Genomic DNA, 21,066 nt, shown 5'->3' on the forward strand with positions numbered 1-21,066 from the left:
TAATGAGAAATGTATAATCATTGAATTTTGGAGATGGCTACAAATTCCAGTCCCCTTAAAACTGGAAGTATCTGGATTCGGCCTCTTTTAATGGAGCATGTTGCGACACCTTTCTCTTTATTTCACAAACATACTTTATCCCAACAATTTAGTTTCACTGTTGCTTTAGCAGAGGAAAAAGTGAGAATATTTTAGGAAATGTATTTCACACTACCTTGAATTCAGTAACTCTTCCAGGAACTTTTCAACTTTATGCACCTCCTTTTTCTTCTCAGGAATAAGCTGTTTGTTCTCTCCTAATGCTTCTGCGCTTATTCTTTCTTCCATGTCACGTATCCACAAGCCAAGTTTCTTGTGCTGATCTTCAAAACTATAAAACAGATAAATACTCCCTTAAAATTTTTTCTCAGGTGAAGTTAGTAGAAGTTGATTCAGTTCTTTCAATATCCACAAGACCAGGAAAATAAAGCTAGGTATCAATTTTACACTTTGAGAATAAGAGTTGTACACAAAATGTAATTCCACAGTGACTACTAATCTAAAAATATTCAGCGACTCTCTAAAAATGTTCAGCAAAATCATGGGAACTACAGTGCGAACAGAAGCCTCCAAAATTTAAAGGGACAGTGCTTTTATTTATTATTAGGTTCAGTAAAGGCAGACCAAAAGAAAGCTTTTTCCAAATTCTTATAATGATATAGTCTAAGTTTAAAAAATGGGTAAAAGTGGGCTTCTACTCAGTACTGACACTTACAACACCTTAAACGTTGTGCTTTTGATTTCTCCAACAGAATGTAACAAGCACTCAGAACTTGGCAAAACAAGTTCTGGCCCTAAGTTTTAAAACCTTTCCCTTATATGAAGGCACACCATCTCATCTTGCTGTTTTATCCATTACTGCTACTATTACTAACTTTGCTTTCAATTAGCAACAGTTTTGAATCTAATTAACCTAAAAATATTCAAATTCCAAAAAATCCAATCCTGAGCAATAATTTAGCAGAGTTTTCTTATTAGGTCCTTAGGAAATATGTCTATGTGGAATGGGACAGGACAGACACAAGCTGTGTGAAAAGCATTCTATCTTCAAAACCCAGGGTAGAACTTGAAAATTCATCACACCTTTTCCTTCCAGGCAATTGCATTTAAATTATGGAGAATCCAACTGCTGATTTGGGATTGCGTGAGTTATGCAGATTTGCATATATGATCCTGACGTGGAATTATCTAACCAAAATAATACCCTTGGTGCAAGATCTCCAAAGGCTGACACGTTTTTATCAGAGAACTTTATTCTGTCTTAGATATTTGTGAAGAAAAAAGCAAACAGGACCAGGGTAGCTGAAAATAATTTCAAATTGTTCCCTGTATTTCTGCAGCCAGACAATTTCATGCAGTCCACCTGTGACTGATAGTACTCGCCTTTCCAGGTGTGAAGCGCAAGCTTCCAGGAACTTCTTATCATTCAGACACTGGTTGAGGAATTCCTGGAAGTTCTGGTTAGACTTCAGTATTTGCTCCTGAATATGGCTCACAACTGGTTTAGGTAAGCAAGCAGACAAACTTTCTCCTTCCTTGCAGGCAGCATCTAACTTGTTCTGTCCCTCACTAAGAGAATCCAGCACACTCTGTGTAATAAAAGAATACAGTTTAAAAGGCATAACTAGATTTATTAACTAAAGATAAGTAATATTTCTATTAGAAGTGGTCAGTTTTCCCCAAGAGGATGAGACATGTCTAGCTATGGAAAAAGTTCTAAGCAGATAGCTCAACTAAAAATTCATTAAGCGGTGCTACAATTCACAAAACTAAATTTTCCTGCTTCGTCCCAAGGTAGTTCTGGTTTTGTCTGGACAGTTTACTCATGTCCTGAAGATGTTATACATTTCAAGAACTAGGGTTGTTTGAAGTAGGTGTGCTGCTATTTGTGTATCAAAAATCTGCATAGATAAGCTTTGACAAGACAGTGATAATCTGAAAGACTGAATAAGCAACCATATAAGAAAACATAGGAAAAGAAGAGAAAGAAGGCAAAAAAAGGGAAAAAGGATTGAAAAACAGAAACAGGAATAGCTTAGTTACACATATATCTTCCAGAAATTAAATTCTGATCTCTCAGAACAACGAATACAGTTTCCACTGTATTCCCTCTGCAGTACATATTGCTGTCTCCAACCATTCTTACATTACCTTTTTGGAAACAAACCCAATAAATATTATAACATCTACTAATTATTTTAGAGATATAATTGGATAAATATAGCTAAATTGCTAATTAATATTTTTTTAATTGTTCACTATACCTGCAAGTCATGTAGCTTTGCCTCTATGGCTTGGCTGTCTCCAGACCTATCAGATGACTCTTTTACTGCAGCTTTCACACCAGAAAACCATTCCTGGAATTCTTGCATTGAATCTTATTTAATAAAAAAGTATAGAGAAGAGAATATTTTTTTTAAGAAGCAGCATTATCCACAATACTATACAGCTGTCTTCCACAGTCCTATTATTCTTCAGGAACAGTATGGGAAAGTTAATAGGATGAGTCTCATTACCTTCAATGACCTTGGGGAGTGGGATTCATTTCACAGACACGTAGATGTTTCCACTATAAATATCCAAATTTGAACAGTCACACTAGCTTCCCTTTATAGCCAATGGGAAAAGATAGGCATTTTCAGTCTATAATATATGTCCCAATTTAATGTATAGATAGTATCTGGATTAATATCTTATTATACAAGACTTAAAATTGCCTACTTCTCTCCACTGACTATTCAGGGATCCCAAGAAATACTCCAGTTGGGGACATTTAAACTATAAGCATCTCCATTTGGTTATATAAATCTCTTTATGTCAAATACACAGTGTATCTGTGCAATAGAAGTACATACTAAGAGTGAAGAGAGGTGGAACTGGGCTTGCCTCCCATGCATATTACATAGTTAAAGGTGAATTCTCTTATAGTAAAATGCTTTGTTTCACAGCAGTTATCAAATGAACATTTGGTAACAGGACTTTTGAAAGGCTCCATACAAAAATAAAGTTGCAATTGCAGTGACATCACTGGAAACTCTGGCAGATTCCAGAATGATTCATGGCTGTGGGGTAACGGTTCCTATTAATAAGACTGAAGACTCACCGAGGAAATGTTTTTCCAAGGACTCTTGCATGCTAGCCTGTGTTCTGCGACAGAGCAGATTCACAGCTTCATACTTCTTTATTAACGAAGTGACAGTGCCACCAAGAGTTTCCAGCTCTACAGAATGGTATTTGCGACACAGACTGTTGAGGTTCTCACGGGTTGAGTCAATAAGGCTCTGCTGAAGCTGAAGGTCTTTTTGTGTTTCCTGAAAATGAAGTTACAACACAGATACGACATTTGTAAAGAAACAGAAGAGCCCTCTCTTTTCCTCTTCCCATATGCTCTTTCCTCCTGTGGTCTATTGCAATGACACAATGAAGGGAAGAACTACTGGTGCACATTTCCTAAATTTTTCAAGTGAGATGAATCCTTGAAACTAAAGAGCCATCACAGAAGTGAGAGAAATGCTGTTTCTCATGATTCACTACTCTATTTCTAAACAAATTTCAAGGCATACTGAAGAACAATAGTTATTTTAAGCTAAGTCTGAATATACATGTGAGATGCAACAGGACACTGGTATTTGGTGGGATTTCTGAGTGAAAGGGAGTTTTCATCTGACTGGAGAAGAACATTTGTTTGAAAACTAAATTGTCCAGAAGATGGTCATTAAAATGTGCTCACACTGAAAAAATATCCATGTGTTTTGTCATGTTATGATGAACATAATTGTATTCAATCAAGAGAGCTCTAGGATGGAGAAAAAAGAAGTGCTATATATGAGGACTAAGGAGGACTTCTGAGGTAGAAGTTCGTGTTAAAATTAAGCTCAGTTCGGGGTCTTTTAATATAAGGTACACATTCTTAACCTGTATTACAAAGGAGTAAGCGGACTTGTAAACATGCTGGAGTAATGACTGATTAGTTCAATGTAATAAAACCAGTTTTTGTCACAACAAAGACTATAATATTCATTATAATGTTTGAAAAGTTTTGTATCAAATCAGAAAAAAATCAGGTTAACAAATAGATCAGAACTTCAGTTCACTGGTAGAACTTAAAGAGTATCACTGCACTATTTGCTAAGATTTTAGCAGCTGTGCAGGACATATTATTAAATTAAAATTAAGTATAATGCTTAGCAAAACTCTGCTAAAAACTAAAGATCACTGCATGAGAAAAAGCATATTCATTTTCTTCAGCACTGACCTTCACTTTATTTAGAGCATCAGGATCCAGGTTACGTGCACAGCGTAACAGTGTTTCTTCCACTTCTGTTAACCAGTCTGTCATCTGATCGATAAACTTCTGTAACTGCATCTTCTGAGTATTAAAATCTTCCAGTGTCTCTTTTGCGGTCTCTGACATTTCTTTAGCATGTTCCAACTTCTGCCTCAAATCTGATTCTACAAACTAAAAACAAAATGTTAGCTATTAAAGCATTTAAATAAAGCATTTATTATGGTGAATGTTTATTGATATAAATAGAAGATAGGAAAGTGACACAACAGTCATTTTGCTGTCTTTACATATATGAGTAAAGATACTTACATAAATAAAACATGTCAACCATTCAGAATTAAGTTTTAGATATACCGTAATCCAAAGAAAGGATGCTAATTTATAAAAATCTAGACTGCAAACTGTTGAAGTTATCCACTTCTGAAAAATTAAGCAGTTGCCATAAATTTGCCATATATACAGAACATCACCTAAACGCAAATAGCTCATAAAAGCATACTTTTTTCTTTTTCAGAAAAAAATTAATTAAAGAAATATGAAGAAAGAATAGTTATGATACATATAAATAATGTAATATCATCTGTCACCTTAGAAGAAAAAGGCAGTACAGGAGATACAGAAATTTCAGGAGGAATTTTAGTTATTTGAGCATAGTCTGTGATTACCAGTATCTTCATTTTACCTGGAGATCTGCAGGAGGCTCTTGACTATGGATCAGTTCTTTGAGATCTGAAATTTTGGAACTAAGCTGCTCCAACTTCAGCTCTTTAGCCTTGATTTCAGACTGTAAAAGAGATGTGGTCAAAGTTGCATGCCAAACTACAGAAAGGTTTTAGACCTTCAGAAGGATGCTCCATCAATTGCAAGAATTAAAGAAAATGTAAAAAAGAAGTTTAGCAACACCGTTGTTGTACTCAGTTTCTTCCCTAAAAATCTCCCATCTCTTCTCCTTTATTAGACATAGTTCAGAGATATTTTTTTCCCCTCCATTAAAATAACCACACACATTTTTAAAATTCAAAGTGCACTAACAGCCTTTGTTTCTTAAAACCAGCTGAATAAAGATGGGAATGCAATTGTTTATTTGACTGGAAAAATCTGCTGTGGTTGTTACGTTCCACTTAACGGCATACAGCATATAATGCATGTGCTTTCTGGTTTTTATTACAAGGAAGTGAGCTCTCAGAAAAAAAATTAAACACAAAAATAAGTTTTAACCTCAAAAGGGAACAAAAATGTTCTGCTATATATGCACTGACATATCTGGACCTTGTAGTTGTTATGGTTATATAGATCACAGTTATAAAGAAATATTCTACTTACTAAAAAAAACCCCAAAACTAATAGCAAAGTGAACGAGAAAATAATCATTTATATAATTATAGTTTTTAAGTATTAGGCAAATAATTGGTGTGTTTATCCTATTACCCAAACTTGCTTTCCCCCAAAAAAATTCAGACAGATCACTCCAATTAAAAGATTGGACAGCAGATTTCAGAAACTACTGATTTTTTACTTAACTTCAGCTGAAGGTATCTAAAATTTCCATCAGTTTCTCCTGGAACAGTTCAGTCCAATGCCATGCTTTTTGAAATTTTTGTGCTTGTAAGAACACATTACCATGTACTGCTAGAGCCAAAATAACTGTGGAGCTTAGATTTAGTAAGAAATGTGCTGTTTGTGTTTCTGTCAGAAGCAAATGGCTTCAAAAGAGGACTGGAATGCTGTCAGCTAGACACTGGGTTAATGGTATCACTGCCTGAACAGGGGATATGGTGATCTACAACACAGCCTTGTCTATATGCCTGATACCACTTGAGATTTTGGTCTAGAACATTTTTAATACTAATTTATGGGTAAGCACCTGGAAGTCTTTCAGGAGAACCTCCATTTTCTGACTGTTACTTAAGTTGCTGATGCCTTCATTCAGTTGAGAAATGGACTTACTGCACCATACATCCATTTCATCTCCAGTTTTGAGGATGTCATCCCACAGAGACACGCTTACACTCAGACGGTCGATGTTGTCTTCAATTCTTTCAGATACCTTTCAGGAGAGGAGATGTATCAATACCATTCATAAATTAATTTTAGATTTATTTTGCAGCCAATTGTAAGGCAAGTGCATAAAAGATGATTAGTACATCTAGGCATAATAATTTTCTTAGAATTAGGTCTAAGTTCTGAATTCTAATTTTGATTTAGTTACCCAGATCATAAAATTAACAAAAATTATATGTGAATGTTTCTAAATATTTGTGTATTTTTTACTGGGAAAGTTTTATGTTGAAATAAACTTCATCTTTAAAAACAGCTAGATTTATGTAATTTAAGAATTTCCTAATGAAATTGTATAAATATGAAAATATAAAATATTAGCTTTTACATTATATTTCTCTGCTATAATGTCTTTCTCAACATACATCTTTTACAGTGTAGCTTAATACAATTTACTGCCTAATTTATTTAGTCCACTTTAGTAAAGTAATGCTTTGTAAATACTTTAATAAAGTAATATATTTGGTGGGAATCCAATCCAAATTTACACACAGAAGTGTGCACTGAGCAAATTTATACTAGTAACATTCATACATTATTTTAAGACTTTGTTTTAAATCTATCAAATTGATGTCACAACTTTGTCGTACAATGGATGTCAAATCCCTATGATTAACCCTTTGAGATATATACTTCAAAATAAACTTTAGTAAACAATTGTACTCTAAGATCCTAAGAAAATACTAATACTGTAACCCTAGCCCAACTTAAAAACTGTATCCATTGTATAAATACCAGATTCTTACATCTAGCCATTTGTCCACAATACAGTTCGTGTCTGTTTTTACCGCAGTGGAGTCACAGCTATGTACTCTTTTCAATTCTGCTAACAAGTGTTTTCCTTTATTGATGAAAGTATCCAGCTCCTTTTGTTTATCACTCAGTTCATTCTTGGCAGCTTCGTGCTATGAACATAAATATTTACTTGTTTAATTAAGCCTTGAAGAAAAAAAGAAAAATTCAGTTCCCCAGGCACCCATCCCTAGCCCTGTGGTATATGTTATGCATTTGATAATTCTCATGCAGCATACCATCTTGTATTTTACTATGCCACAGAAAGAGGAGCAATGGTTTTCTCACAAGCATAATCAAATAGTATGATTTTTATAAAAAAATAAATAAAGCAGACAAGCAGGAATAATAAATTCTGATTTTTTGCCACGTGGTAACCAGTTTTCTTTAGGACTTAGGACATTTTTTAGAAAAAGTATTGTTATTTTTCCCATTCTTCAGACTCTACGTGTACATGTATAAATTGAATAATAAGAACCCCCAATTGACTAACTAGTATCTAAAATCAGTTCTGGAATTATAGCAGGGTAAACAGAGGGTGTTGCAAACAAAATTTAGAATTGTTAAAACCTGTCACTCCTAGATAGTTTGGAAAACAAAAGTACAAATATATTCAGAAAGAAATTAGACAGTATCTTCAGAGCCACAAAGCCTGCAATTCTAGATGTAGGGAAATCTTTTTAAAATGCTGTCATTGAAGATGTAACAAAATACTGAGAAAGGATCATAGTAAGCATCTCAGTTTTTTCTTTAAGAACTATTAGTGATCAGCATTAGATGTAAGCTACTAATCTGGATGCAGTAGGGCCATGTGGCCATGCCTGTTTGTTATGGTAGAAGTTGTGCAAATTATTTATTATGCTCCAACTCTTTCATGCCTAGATGTGGCCAGTATTGGAACAGGGAATTCTTCACTCTCCAAGACCCACATTAAGGAGAGGAATTATATGGAAGTTAAATGCATTTCTTTGTTAGACTGTTGAGCTCTGATCTGGCTTTCAGTTTTAGTTAAAATGTCTGTTATCAAAATGCCATAAATAAACAGTTTAGAATGAGGTTTATACAGATCTCACTGAAGAATTTTTAATCAAGAGCTCACTAGGCTTCCAAATGAAATTACTCTCTGAATGAAAAGAAAGAATGTAACTCAGAACTGGTTATCCTGACAAGCTGATGGATAGCAGAATTTAGAATTTTAGAAACACCAGTGAAATGAATGGAGTGCAAATATCCAAATTCCTTATCTCAATGGCTCAATGGCCAGTATCAACATTGTACTCCATGGAATAAGTCATCTTAGAGAAAGAGACAGACATAACCCTTCTTTTGTTGACTTTATTCTATTAAAAAAAAATACCCAATATGGAAAAACATTAAAGTATGTTGACTGGAAATATCCTCTTATACTATCATAGTAATATATGCACAATATATTTTATATAAGGACCAGATAACTTATGCTTTCCATAGAAATCAACATTTTGCATTTCTCGGTGTTAAAACTGTAAATAGCAACCATCAAAAACACATTAATGGATCTTGCCAAATGCTTAAAAAGTATGGTATTATTTCCTCCTCAGAATCTGTACTATTTAAACCCTGAATGTCAATGTGACAAGATTTGACAGTAGATTCAAGGAGCTTAAAACACAGACCAAGGGCACCTTTAAACTTTAAAAAAAAAATCTAAATCCTTTAAATACCTCAAATGAAATATATATAATTACCTTTGATAAAGTTCGCTTGATGTCTTCACAGTCCTTCCAAATGGATTTGATCACTGAAGCACTATCAGCACTGTCTATGACTTTCATTATTGTTGTCTTCAAGCTCTGATATTCCTTCATCAGATCAATAAGAATGCAAGACTGCTCCTTTCTGTAATGTGAAAAGGCTGTGTTAATATCATTTGCTGTCATGTTTCTGAGGGAAAGAGAATATGATGTAGAGATTCAGCATGGGAAAATGAGGACGCAGTGCCAAATGTGTTTTGGGCAGCTAATAAAATGTTAATATTTAGGTTTGACAAATCACTGTGGGTCCATACATCACAAAACACTTCACTGAAGGGCCAGTATATAGATCACGATTGCATATATATTAGATATCAAAGCAACAGACTTGAGCAAAAGACTGATTGTTGCTGGAATTCAAGCCTCTCACTTCCTAAGTTTAGCAACTTACTGACTGGAAACCACACTGTAATGATGCTGGCACTCACAGTTCATTTTCTTAACTTGCTCCTTTAACATACAGTTTTTGTTTTGTTTTGTTTTTTCATAAATAGAAGCCCAAGTAAAGACAGACAAAATTTATGTACATTGAGGATGATGCAGTACTGAATGAATCCAGCACTCAACTTTACCGTGCAAATTTAAAAAACATTTGACATTTTCTTTAAAGATGACAAAGAGGGAGATAAGACAAAGAAGAGGGTAAGATAAAATTTTCTTTAGTTTCTTTAGTTCTTTATCAACTTTGATTGATATACAAAACTGTCATATCACTGATTATACATTGATGATTGTTATGAGCATGGTCCCTTGGGCAGACAGAGAGATTTAAATCTAAGAATGATTTAGGACCACTGAATGTCGGATTGTCAGAAATACATATTCAACAGAGAAAGAAAATACATGCTAGAAGGACAGTATGTGTCTCAGTGGATACATTAGGAGAGTAAATAATAACATGCAACTAAAACCTCAGTATATCTACAAGCACTGCCCTGAGGACCTGTCTGTGGCTTTATTAATAGTACAATCACAAGTATCCTGGTTCATACTGTTTTACCTTCTACTCAGTATTTAACATAGAAGCCCTGTTTTTTATTGGCATTAACATGACAAGAAGATATTAAATGCAAATAACTAGGTCTCTTTCCCCCACTAAAAGAACTCTCTCATTTGTCACTTTAAGTCTAAGATCTACTTACTTTTCATGTATAACTTTCTTGGTATCCTCCCACAGAGATTCTAAGCGATTTATCTCTTTGTCAATCTCAGAAGCAAGTGTAATGTCTTTTTGGGCTATTTGTTTCGCTTTGTCCATGAGCCACTGGAGTTTGTGTTGGTGAGAATTTAATTCTTCATCTAACTGGTTAAAGATCCTTAATCTGCAAGTTAAAAGGCAGGTTTAAAATTTACTTAGCTTCACTTTTTTGCAAGAGAAAGGAGGACAAAATAAGACTGAAACAGTTGCTATTACTTACTATGCACCAAGTTCCCTTTTTCTAACATTTCCTACAGTATCTTCAGAAAACAAAGTGTTATCTGGATTTTTTTTCTGCTACAACTAGGCTCAGAATGTAATTTTACTACAATTTTGTAGAAATTGTAATTTTTCTACAAAATCTCTACAATTATATAGATATACATATACCTTCACCTCACACAGTGACTTGGAAATATACTCAAATATTTATATAAATACTTTATCATAGTGTTTTCTATTCCTTCAGCACATGTACAGTCTATAATTCTGTAAAAGTACGAAAAGTTATATTATATGGGATCTCTAATAGCTTTTTGGAGCTATATGGAGAAATACCCAAATGTTTCATTTGGACAAAATAAATTCATGAGACAAAGATTTTCTGAACTGTTCTTGCAAGATAAAAGATTAGCGGCACTTGCTAAGTGTTCTGCTCATGTTCTCCCTCCATCCAAATGGCTCACTTATTTACAAAATTTTATTAAGTAGATGTATGAACTCACAAATGCCTGGCAATTTTCCAAGGCGGAAAACTCACACATGCCTCCAATGCATCATAAAAAATCTAGAGACTGCAAGCAAATGAAGAAGCACCAATCTCAAGCATTAATGCTGTTTTTACCTTTGCTGGAGAGCTTGTAGTGTTGCCTCCTTCAGGCCCTCCTTGTCAGCTTTTTCCTCAATATCGTCAATGCTCTTCAGGAGCTGTTCTTTATGTTCCATGAAAGATCTTCGCAAAGCTCCAAGAGCTTCTGCCTCACTCTGTTTGGTTCCCAGCAGGTTTTGAACTGTCTCTAGTTCCAAGCACAGATTATCCACCACAGCCCTGCAGGAAGTCCTCTGCTCAGAAATGCTATGTTTTAGATGATACTGGGCCTTAGTAAGGGAGCCATCCAAACTGATGGCAATAGATTCCAGCTTGTTAAGGTTTTGAATTACATGATTGAGTTCCTTCTCCAGTAATTCAGATTTAGCTTTATCTATATTTCCTGTTTTCTCCACTGTCTGCCTCAGCTGGTGGAGCACTCTTGATGCAGCACTATGGAGCTCCAGGAATACCCGCAGCTGATCCAGAGCGTCTTGTCTTTGGCTAGTTATTTGACTTGCCTCCTGAAAGATCTGAAAGCAATCTTCAGTCTTTCCCTGCAATGTCTGCTGGTCTTCTGGGCTACTGAAAGAACACAATCTATCTACATGTTCCTTTAGACTCTGTAACTGCTGTTTCTTACTTTCGACTTCCATTGAGTGGTTCTATGGGAAAATAAAAAAACAGAGATGGGTTTCTTCTTCCAATCAAAAGCTCAGAAAAAATTTTCATACTAAACTTACAAGCAAAACAAGTACTGCTGAGGGTTTTTCAGTAAGAAGAGTTCAGTTTTACAGTTTTGCTTTTAACTGGTCAAATAACAGAAATCTGTATGTGACTGCAAGACCATGTCTGTTCTCAAACAACTAAATGACCTCATGCTAGTTTTAGATGAATATTTAGCTGAACACACTGTACAATTTCTCTGTCTTTAATATTTACATCAAAAGTTTACCTTATTGTGAGATGCAGCTAGTTGTTGATCATCTGTGCTTATCTCTGAAGTGGCTTGTAGTTCAGCAAGAAACTGCTTAATCCAGTCTGAAAACCTGAGCAGGAGCTCATCAAACTGCCTATGCTCAGCAACAAGAGATTGAAGGAAGTTGATCCTATAGAATATCAGATGTAAATATGAAAGCACTTGATGTAAATTAATCATTTCCCATAATCAGAACCACAGCTGACTGGACAGCATTAAAATCAATGCCAGGTGGAAGGAATGAAGGAAATGTTCATTTATGTTACAAATGTGATGACTGCCTTGTTAGTTTATTAAACGGGCAACAACACAACACCTGAAAGCACCATTTCGGCTCTCTCCTGTTTCTACTGTTTTTATTCCTATCAACTGTTAGAAGTGCCCCAAACAATCAAGGTATGTTCTTCAACTTTTCTTCATGGGGGATAGTCCCAGCAAAGAAAATGATATTGACAGAAGCTAAACTTCAGTCTTCAGACATAGCAATTCTGTTTGCCCTATAATCTGCAACACTGCATGTAACATAAGATTCTCATCAATTTAGGCAGGGGTTGAATAACTGCATGTTCAACTTTCACTGAAGTGAGGGTCAAGTCTGCTCAGAGGAACACAGTTCAAACAAAAAGTGGGTCCAGAGGAGTACTCAGTACCCAGCAGAACTAAGCTTCTAAACCTTGACCTTAGCAAAAGCCTTGTCATTTAACTTTCCATTTCCCTTAGAAATTTCTCTACATGATTTTCAACATGAAATGCTATGTACAAGATCATTATATTGTAAAACTATCATATTGATAAAGCACCTCAAAGATTATGCCATTGACCAGGGTCTATTACTTAAGCTCCTTTACAAACAGTAAAATATGTATGTTCATCACCAAAGCAATTGAATCTAAACATATGATAACATACCGTTTCAGAAAAGGAAGCAGTGTTCCTGAGCCTAATATGAGCCAGCTGTCTAACAACTGAGTATTTATGGCATATGAAAATCCAAAGTGGGTTTAAAAAGATAATATTGTGGCTTTGCACAGGAGGAAGCATATAACTGAAAAGCCGCATTATCTTCATTCCCTGCCCCACACTCCTTCAAACAGAAATTTTCTATCACAAAAAAATAGTGAGAGCTTATACCAAAAAGACAGCATGATAAATCTGTGGGATTTTCCACACCCCATTCCTGGGAGCTCAGGGTTCAATATTAATCTTAAACCTTTGTTTTATTAATGGTAATACTGTAAAAACTATAATTCAGTACTGAAAATCCTCATCTGAATATTGGTTACTCTCATTTAACATGTAAAAATCATACTGAAGCACAAACCTTTTATCAACAGTTTGTGGTAAAGCTTTCCACCTCTTATCCAGCTCCTCAAAGTTTTCCTTTATTGTTTTCACACAATGTCTGGAAGCCGTCGGGAATAGCGACTCATTTAACAGCAATAGGTTTGCATAGACTGAAGCATGGGACTCAGTATCTGCCCGCAAATCCTGGGAAAACAATGGAATGTACAGCCTTTAGATTAAATATGGCATCACATGTAAAATGATAAAAATTACAAAAAAAATCATCTATGGATTTAGAGTACACCACTTTGGGACAAGTGAATGAGTACAGTCAAATCCTTGGAGGAACTGAGGTTTATTAGGACAAACACATATTAGGACTCAAGACCCCTCAGACAGCTAAATCTGCAACTGTAATTCAGTAAGTAAAAAAACCCATAGGTGAAGTTTTTTCTCCTTTAGAATCAAGTGCAATCTTTCCACACAGTTCTACAGTATGATGAAAATGGCTAAAATAAAGGCTAAATTTTACAACGTATTTTGTATGCAGCAATAAAAAATTGTAAGGAATTCCAATTTTAAGGAAATGTCACAAATTGGCCCAACCAAACACGGAAACCAAAACCCAAAGTAATTTTCCTTCTCTTCAGTAGTATTTAAAACTGAAATTATGGACTCACTGGCTTCATGGAGGATGCAAAATATTTAAAATTTGGCTAACTGCTTTATATTAATCTAAAAACAAATGGCAAAAATTCCAAGGGAAGGCACACTTTAGAATAGGATGAAAGTCTTGTGTGTCTTAAAAGAATCAGAAATCAAATTTCCTTGTGAATTCAAAACCATTGAGCATTTTGTCATCTGAGCAACTTTCCTCACATGCAAGAAAAAGAAAGTAGCATTGTCAAACAAAGGAGTTTCTCCAGAGAAAGGATCCTCTGGCAAGCAGACTGAGTGGATGATAACTTCCTCATCCAAATGGTGGATCAGCCAACCAAGAGAGGAGCGCTGCTGGATCTCATCCTCACTAACAAGGAGGGTCTGGTCGAAGCAGTAAAGGTTGAGGGCTGCCTTGGTTGCAGCGACCATGAGATGGTGGAATTCAGGATCTTGTGTGGTAGGACCAGTAGAATAGCAAGTAGAATTGCAACCCTGGACTTCAGCAGGGCAAACTTTGGCCTTTTCAAGCAATTGCTAGGGGAAATCCCATGGGCAAGGCTGCTTGAAGGTAAAGGGGCCCAAGATAGTTGGTTGACATTCAAGGATTGCTTATTCCAAGCTCAAGAGCAGAGCATCCCGACACGTAGGAAGTCAAGGAAGAGGGCCAGGAGACCTGCGTGGCTAAATAGGGAACTGCTGGGTATGCTCAAGTGGAAGAGGAGAGTTTATAGGTCATGGAAGGAGGGGCTGGCCACTCGGGAGGAATATAAGGCTGCTGCTAGAGGATGTAGGAAGGCAGCTAGGATGGCTAAGGCCTCCTTAGAATTAAATCTGGCCAGAGGGGTCAAGGACAACAGAAAGAGCTTTTTCAAATACATAGCTGATAAAACTAACACCAGAGGCAAGGTTGGCCCACTGGTGAATGGGATGGGTGCCCTGGTGACAGAAGATACTGAGATGGCAGAGTTATTGAATGCCTTCTTTGTCTCTGTCTACTCTGCCGGTGGCAGTCCTGAAGAGCCCTGTACTCCTGAGACCTCAGATGAAGTCAGGTCACTGGAGCAGTTTGCCTTAGTCGATGAGGAATGGGTTAGGGACCAGTTGAGCAATCTGGACATCCATAAATCCATGGGTCCAGATGGGATGCACCCGCGGGTGCTTAGGGAACTGGTGGAATTCATTGCTAGACCACTCTCCATCATCTTTACCAAGTCTTGGGAAACGGGAGAGGTGCCTGAGGACTGGAGGAAAGCAAATGTCACTCCAGTCTTCAAAAAGGGCAAGAAGGAGGACCCGGGTAACTATAGACCGGTCAGCCTCACCTCCATCCCTGGGAAAGTGATAGAACACCTTATCCTTGATGCCATCTTAAGGCATGCCAAGGATAAGAGGGTTATGAGGGGCAGTCAACATGGCTTTACCAAGGGGAAGTCATGCTTCACCAACCTCATAGCCTTTTATGAGGAAATAACATTGTGGATGGATGATGGCAGAGCGGTGGACGTGGTCTACCTTGACTTCAGCAAAGCATTTGACACAGTCTCCCACAGCATCCTCATAGCTAAATTGAGGAAGTGTGGCCTGGATGATCAGGTAGTGAGGTGGACTGCGAACTGGCTGAAGGACAGAAGCCAGAGAGTTGTAGTCTATGGGGCAGAGTCCAGTTGGAGGCCTGTATCTAGTGGAGTGCCTCAAGGGTCAGTACTGGGACCAGTATTATTTAATATATTCATCAATGATTTAGATGAGGGAATTGAGTGTACTGTCAGCAAGTTTGCTGATGACACTAAGCTGGGAGGAGTGGCTGACACGCCAGAAGGCTGTGCTGCCATCCAGCGAGACCTGGACAGGCTGGAGAGTTGGGCAGGGAATAACTTGATGAAATATAACAAGGGAAAGTGTAGAGTCCTGCATCTGGGCAGGAACAACCCCAGGTTCCAATATAGGTTGGGGAACGACCTGTTAGAGAGTAGTGTAGGGGAGAGGGACCTGGGGGTCCTAGTGGATGGCAGGATGACCATGAGCCAACACTGTGCCCTTGTGGCCAAGAAGGCCAATGGCATCCTGGGGTGTATTAGAAGGGGGGTGGTCAGTAGGTCGAGAGAGGTCCTCCTTCCCCTCTACTCTGCCCTGGTGAGACCGCACCTGGAATATTGTGTCCAGTTCTGGGCCCCTCAGTTCAGGAGGGACGGGGACCTGCTGGAGAGAGTCCAGCGCAGGGCGACAAAGATGATTAAGGGAGTGGAGCATGTCCCTTATGAGGAAAGACTGAGGGAGCTGGGTCTCTATAGTTTGGAGAAGAGGAGACTGCGGGGGGACCTTATTAGTGTATATAAATATATAAAGGGGGAGTGTCATGAGGATGGAGCCAGGCTCTTCTCAATGGCAAACAATGATAAGACAAGGGGTAATGGGTATAAACTGGAACACAAGAGGTTCCACTTAAACTTGAGAAGAAACTTCTTCTCAGTGAGGATGACAGAACACTGGAACAGGCTGCCCAGGGAGGTTGTGGAGTCTCCTTCTCTGGAGACATTCAAAACCCGCCTGGACACATTCCTGTGTAACCTCTTCTAGGTGTTCCTGCTCTGGCAGGGGGATTGGACTAGATGATCTTTTGAGGTCCCTTCCAATCTCTAGCATACTGTGATACTGTGATACTGTGATCCTTCCTTGACAGATAATAGGTTATACCAGGGCATTATTTTTCTTGAGCCGGCATATTATATTTGCAAATAACATTTTTCCTGTCATTTTCTTGTCTTTGATAGATAACAACAGTGATAATGTAACACTTCCCTAGGATATTTCTGAAGCCCAGAATCAAGTGACTTGTCAGACTACAATTGAGCAAGTCCATCCTTTAAAAGACACAGAAATAAAACAGGAAAATGTAGGGGGACAATCCTTCAGTTGAAACATACCTGCAGTGACTGCAGTTCACTTTCCAGTTTAACTCTGTCAGCAGAAACATACTGCTCGGAAGGCCCGGCTGTAGCTTCACACCCCTCCAACCAGGTCAGGAACACAGACAGCTCCTTCTCCTGCCTAAAAAAAAATCACAATTCAGAGTTATCAACTCAAATCACCCCTCAGTCTTACACACTGACCACAAGAAGGTCTCTGTGTCCATCATAACAGACATGAGAATCTACTCACTTCTGCCACTGAGCCAGAAGAGTTTCTAATAAGGTCTGTTTCTCTTTAGCATTTTCCAGCACCTTTTCGTATTTCTGCTGTAATACTGTAACCTCCTGAGCAGCTTTTTCTCTGTTGGCCACCTTTCGGGCACAGGCTGAGAGGCCAGCCAGAGTGTTGCTCAGTTTTTCCACAGTATGACAAAGGTCCTAATGAACATGTAAAAGAAACAGAAGTTAGATGCATAAACAAAAGAGCTATGGTAACAATGATGCAAAAAATTCTGTACTTCTACTCAAAGTTTGAAGTGATGCTACATCCACCAGATCATGAAGTCGCTGCTTAGCTTACATTTCACTCAGATCTATCCTAGATACATGCCCCAAGCACGTCAATGAAGTAGCTTGTAGTAGGGAAAATCTTTCCTAAGAACAGTGTTAAAGATAAAAGAGCAACAAAAGGGTCAGATCTTCTGAATGGACATGAGACGTGACCATTTAGGACAAAGCTCTAAATTCCCTAATATTTGTCTAAGATTTGCTCTAATTTGTACATGTACAGTAAGTACAACAGCTCAGTCCAACATGTAAGGACTGCCAGACATGCAGCCCGTGTCATGACATGAGAGAGGCAGGGAACAATTACTGTGAAATTTGTCAGCATTTGTTTTTACAGAAATGGCATCTGAAGTTGACTAGACTTTACAGTATCACCATTTCCAGGCAGATGGGAGACTTCTTCATATGGAAATGATTGAAATGTAGTACTATGAATGAGAAAAAACACAAAATGAAATTTTTATTTTAGAATTAAGACCACTAAAGTTCCAACTCAAAAGTGCGCAATAATAACAGTAGTAATGAGTATAATTACAGTCATGAAAGAAAGCATATATAGGAGGAAAGGTGAATTGTACAGCAACAACACGCTAATGTTTAAACTAAACAATAAACAGTAATTTCATCTTGATCCCATAGGAAGGACAAGAGTTTGCATTGCATACTCAGCATATTCAAAGTGTTTAAAAGCCAGTAACAATAATGATTACATTTGCTGTCTGAATAAATTCTCCATATGTAAAATATTTTTCCTCAATGAGTATCAAGCTTTTTTGAAGCAGACAGGCCAGTTCTTCCTTGAATATAGCCTTTACAAGTAGTTACCACTAAGCTCAGAAGAAATTACATGTATTTTACTGCAAGAACAGTATGCATAAAAGTTTTTACTATATTTTCTTAGAAAAAAAATTAATGATTCTTAGGGGAGAATACATTACAAACTTACAGATAAAAATGCTACACCAAATTCCAAGATTTGGGATGGATTTTTAGTAGTCCAAACACCCATGGATTTCTGGCATCACAGATAAAAGTTTGTCAGTTGAAACTCTGTCCAGTCTATGCACTGTCCAAGAGAAATTACTTCCAAGATGACTTTTTTTTTTTTTTTTTAAATCACAGATTTCTATAAACTAAGATCCAAGCTTCATTAAAATCTTTGAGGAAAAATTGTCTAACAGATGTTTCTTGATGAGAAATCTTTTATTTTCCATAACGTTTTAGATGCATAAAAATAAAACCAAGAAACTGAGGGATTAATTCAAAGCTTTCCTTTCTCTAGAGTGGGGAAAAACCCGTCCAAGCCTGTCTCAAATGGTGCAAAGAAATAGCTGAGGAAGAATATATAAGCCTTCCCTGTGGCTGTCCAGTGTGACAGGCAGCCCTTGCCTTCTCCTGCCACCACCCTGGCTGGTGTAATATCAGGCAGCCCCTGGTCTGGAGGTTATTGACATTTCTGTGAGGAGATTAATATGGCACTGTTTCCCTGGACGTGTGTCAGGAATCTCTGGCCACACGCTCACCGTGTAATCCTGAAGGGCTGCGTATGTTGCTGATGATGAAGAGCATGATGTAAGAGGTTCAGCTAGCTTAGCTTCAAATTCAGACACTGTCTGCTGCACCTATGAAGAAAAGGCAAACCAGAGAGTCTAAAACCAGCAGGAAATACATAACTGATGCCTTAAGTATAATCTTTTAAATATTTAGTGCTAAGAGAATATTATATCCTAAGCTTTTGCAGTGATGAGTGCCTTTGAAGTCAAAAGATGCTAACTGTGCTCAGCTATTTAGGACTGGGGCAATAATAATATTTAAATTATTTTCCTTATGACTTACTAACAACCCAAGATTGAAGTTAAATTGTTTATAAGAAGTATGGATGTGGTTTATTTGTGCAATATAAAGGATAATCACTTAGGTTTTCTAAAAGAAAGCGTAATGTTTTGAGCATGTATACTTTAGTGTCTTCCTGAACCTGCCTTTTAATTTATTCAAAGCACAAATTTACACAGAGAGGTCCTGCAATTACTTTACGAAGTTACTCATGTATTCCATCCTATAATATTTTATATTCAATTTTGGAAAAATAAAGAGTAAATGTATAAATGGCTGCAAACAATCCATTAGATTTTGCATTGTCTACCTGTTTAAGACTTTCTTCATATTTCTGCTGCACTGATGCATTCCCTGTGATTGTTCCTTCCAATCTCTGTGCATGATCTCTTAGCTCTTCCCAATACCTTTTGACTTGAGTCAGTTTGGCTTTAATATGTGCACATTCTCCAGAGGTAACAAACTGGGAAAAAGACTTGGCTTCCTCTTCTAGCTTTGAGATTCCAGTTATTTTACCATCTATTTCTTTATTAATAACCTAAAATGTAAAGTAATAGTAAATAAAGAAGCATAATAGGATTTTAATTATCAGAATATTATTTTCTGCTTCATTCTTTTACCTGAGCTACTAATATTCTTCATTAAAAAAGTAAACAAGAGGAGAGTTCATTGACCACTTGAAATAAGTAGTTACAACAGTAACTAATTAATATGACCTGCAAATTCCATTTTTCTTCTTGAAATTTGCACTGGAAAAGGTTTAGAAAACAGCTCGCCCTAAAAACAGTATCTATAAAGAGCAATTAGAATTGGCTGAAGTGAATATTTTCATAAGCAGACAAGATGGTTTGTATTTTCACAGAAATCAATACACAATTCTCTTAGAGATTCGAAATAAATACAAGATGAGAAAAAGTAAGTGTATAACTGAAAACAATATCGTTAAGGAGCTGAACCCTAACAGGTGATTATGAAATAAAACATGCTACAATTTAAAAACCAGTTAAGATTGTTTTAATTTTCTAATTTAAAATTCTATGGCTTAATAAAGAATAAAATAAATTACATTATGAGGTAGGCTGAATGTGACCCAGGCACAGGATTAAATAAAGAACCACATTACCGTATAAATAGGAAATCATGAAACAAGGGTGATGCTACTTTCGGTACTTTTCAGCTGCCTCCTACATCAGTTAGTAAATGCATAAAGGCAAACTAGCTCTGGCTTTACATTTTGTCAGCTGCATGCCAGCAACTGTTTCCTATTATTTTGCACTGGTTTTTATTGCAAAATGGAGGCAAACCTGAAAGCTACAACACCCAAGACAGAAACTTGGACTGTTTCATATTCAGCGGCTATTTATTAAGTAAGCATCAGTAAACTTGGAAATAAGATTTTTTCCACAACAGAATTCTTTTAATTTCTCCTGATTTAGCATGTCCATGGAGTTCTTCTCAGAAGCCATGAATAACACTCATTGGGAGGGAACTGAAAGGGCAAAGAGTACTCTTTGAAATTGGAATACGCAATAGCATTCCGACTTAAAAATGTTAAGATATGTATGTAAATGAAGTCAACTAAAATCTTCCTGAAAATGCACTCTCGAAAGCATAGAAAGTGCCCTCCTTCTGCTATAATTGTGCTAAAAATATGGTATTTTTCTTGCTGCTATAAAGCTCAGGAGCGGCTTACTGCAAAATTCAGTCTAGAATTAGCAGGATGACAGTACAGAAAAAATGTGGTGCTGGAAGCATTTATAGTGTCTCTTTATGCGAGATATTCTGAATTAATTCAGATTAAAAAATATCTTCTTTTTGCATGAGAATATGGTGCTGAGGAAAAAAACTGTATTTGCAG

The 21,066-nt window shown here is 36.9% G+C and overlaps 1 protein-coding gene across 5 annotated transcripts in view; it reads right to left on the minus strand.

The window, feature by feature from the left end:
• The window catches only part of SYNE1 (spectrin repeat containing nuclear envelope protein 1), a gene marked incomplete at its 5' end in the record, with an annotated part of 295,244 nt that overhangs the window by 167,742 nt on the left and 106,436 nt on the right, over positions 1 to 21,066 (minus strand). For all 5 annotated transcript variants that reach the window (XM_080616381.1, XM_080616380.1, XM_080616378.1 and 2 more), the window contains 17 exons: positions 215 to 370; positions 1,423 to 1,628; positions 2,304 to 2,416; positions 3,143 to 3,350; positions 4,295 to 4,498; positions 5,010 to 5,111; positions 6,192 to 6,374; positions 7,132 to 7,290; positions 8,905 to 9,055; positions 10,113 to 10,292; positions 11,013 to 11,641; positions 11,932 to 12,085; positions 13,277 to 13,443; positions 16,824 to 16,947; positions 17,059 to 17,246; positions 18,899 to 18,997; positions 19,519 to 19,746. In XM_080616381.1, the coding sequence (XP_080472507.1) occupies positions 215 to 370; positions 1,423 to 1,628; positions 2,304 to 2,416; positions 3,143 to 3,350; positions 4,295 to 4,498; positions 5,010 to 5,111; positions 6,192 to 6,374; positions 7,132 to 7,290; positions 8,905 to 9,055; positions 10,113 to 10,292; positions 11,013 to 11,641; positions 11,932 to 12,085; positions 13,277 to 13,443; positions 16,824 to 16,947; positions 17,059 to 17,246; positions 18,899 to 18,997; positions 19,519 to 19,746 (3,251 nt within the window). The remainder of the gene's footprint in view (positions 1 to 214; positions 371 to 1,422; positions 1,629 to 2,303; positions 2,417 to 3,142; positions 3,351 to 4,294; positions 4,499 to 5,009; positions 5,112 to 6,191; positions 6,375 to 7,131; positions 7,291 to 8,904; positions 9,056 to 10,112; positions 10,293 to 11,012; positions 11,642 to 11,931; positions 12,086 to 13,276; positions 13,444 to 16,823; positions 16,948 to 17,058; positions 17,247 to 18,898; positions 18,998 to 19,518; positions 19,747 to 21,066) is intronic.

Source organism: Psittacula echo, assembly GCF_963264785.1.
Source record: "Psittacula echo genome assembly, chromosome: 4".
Lineage (NCBI taxonomy): Eukaryota > Metazoa > Chordata > Aves > Psittaciformes > Psittacidae > Psittacula > Psittacula echo.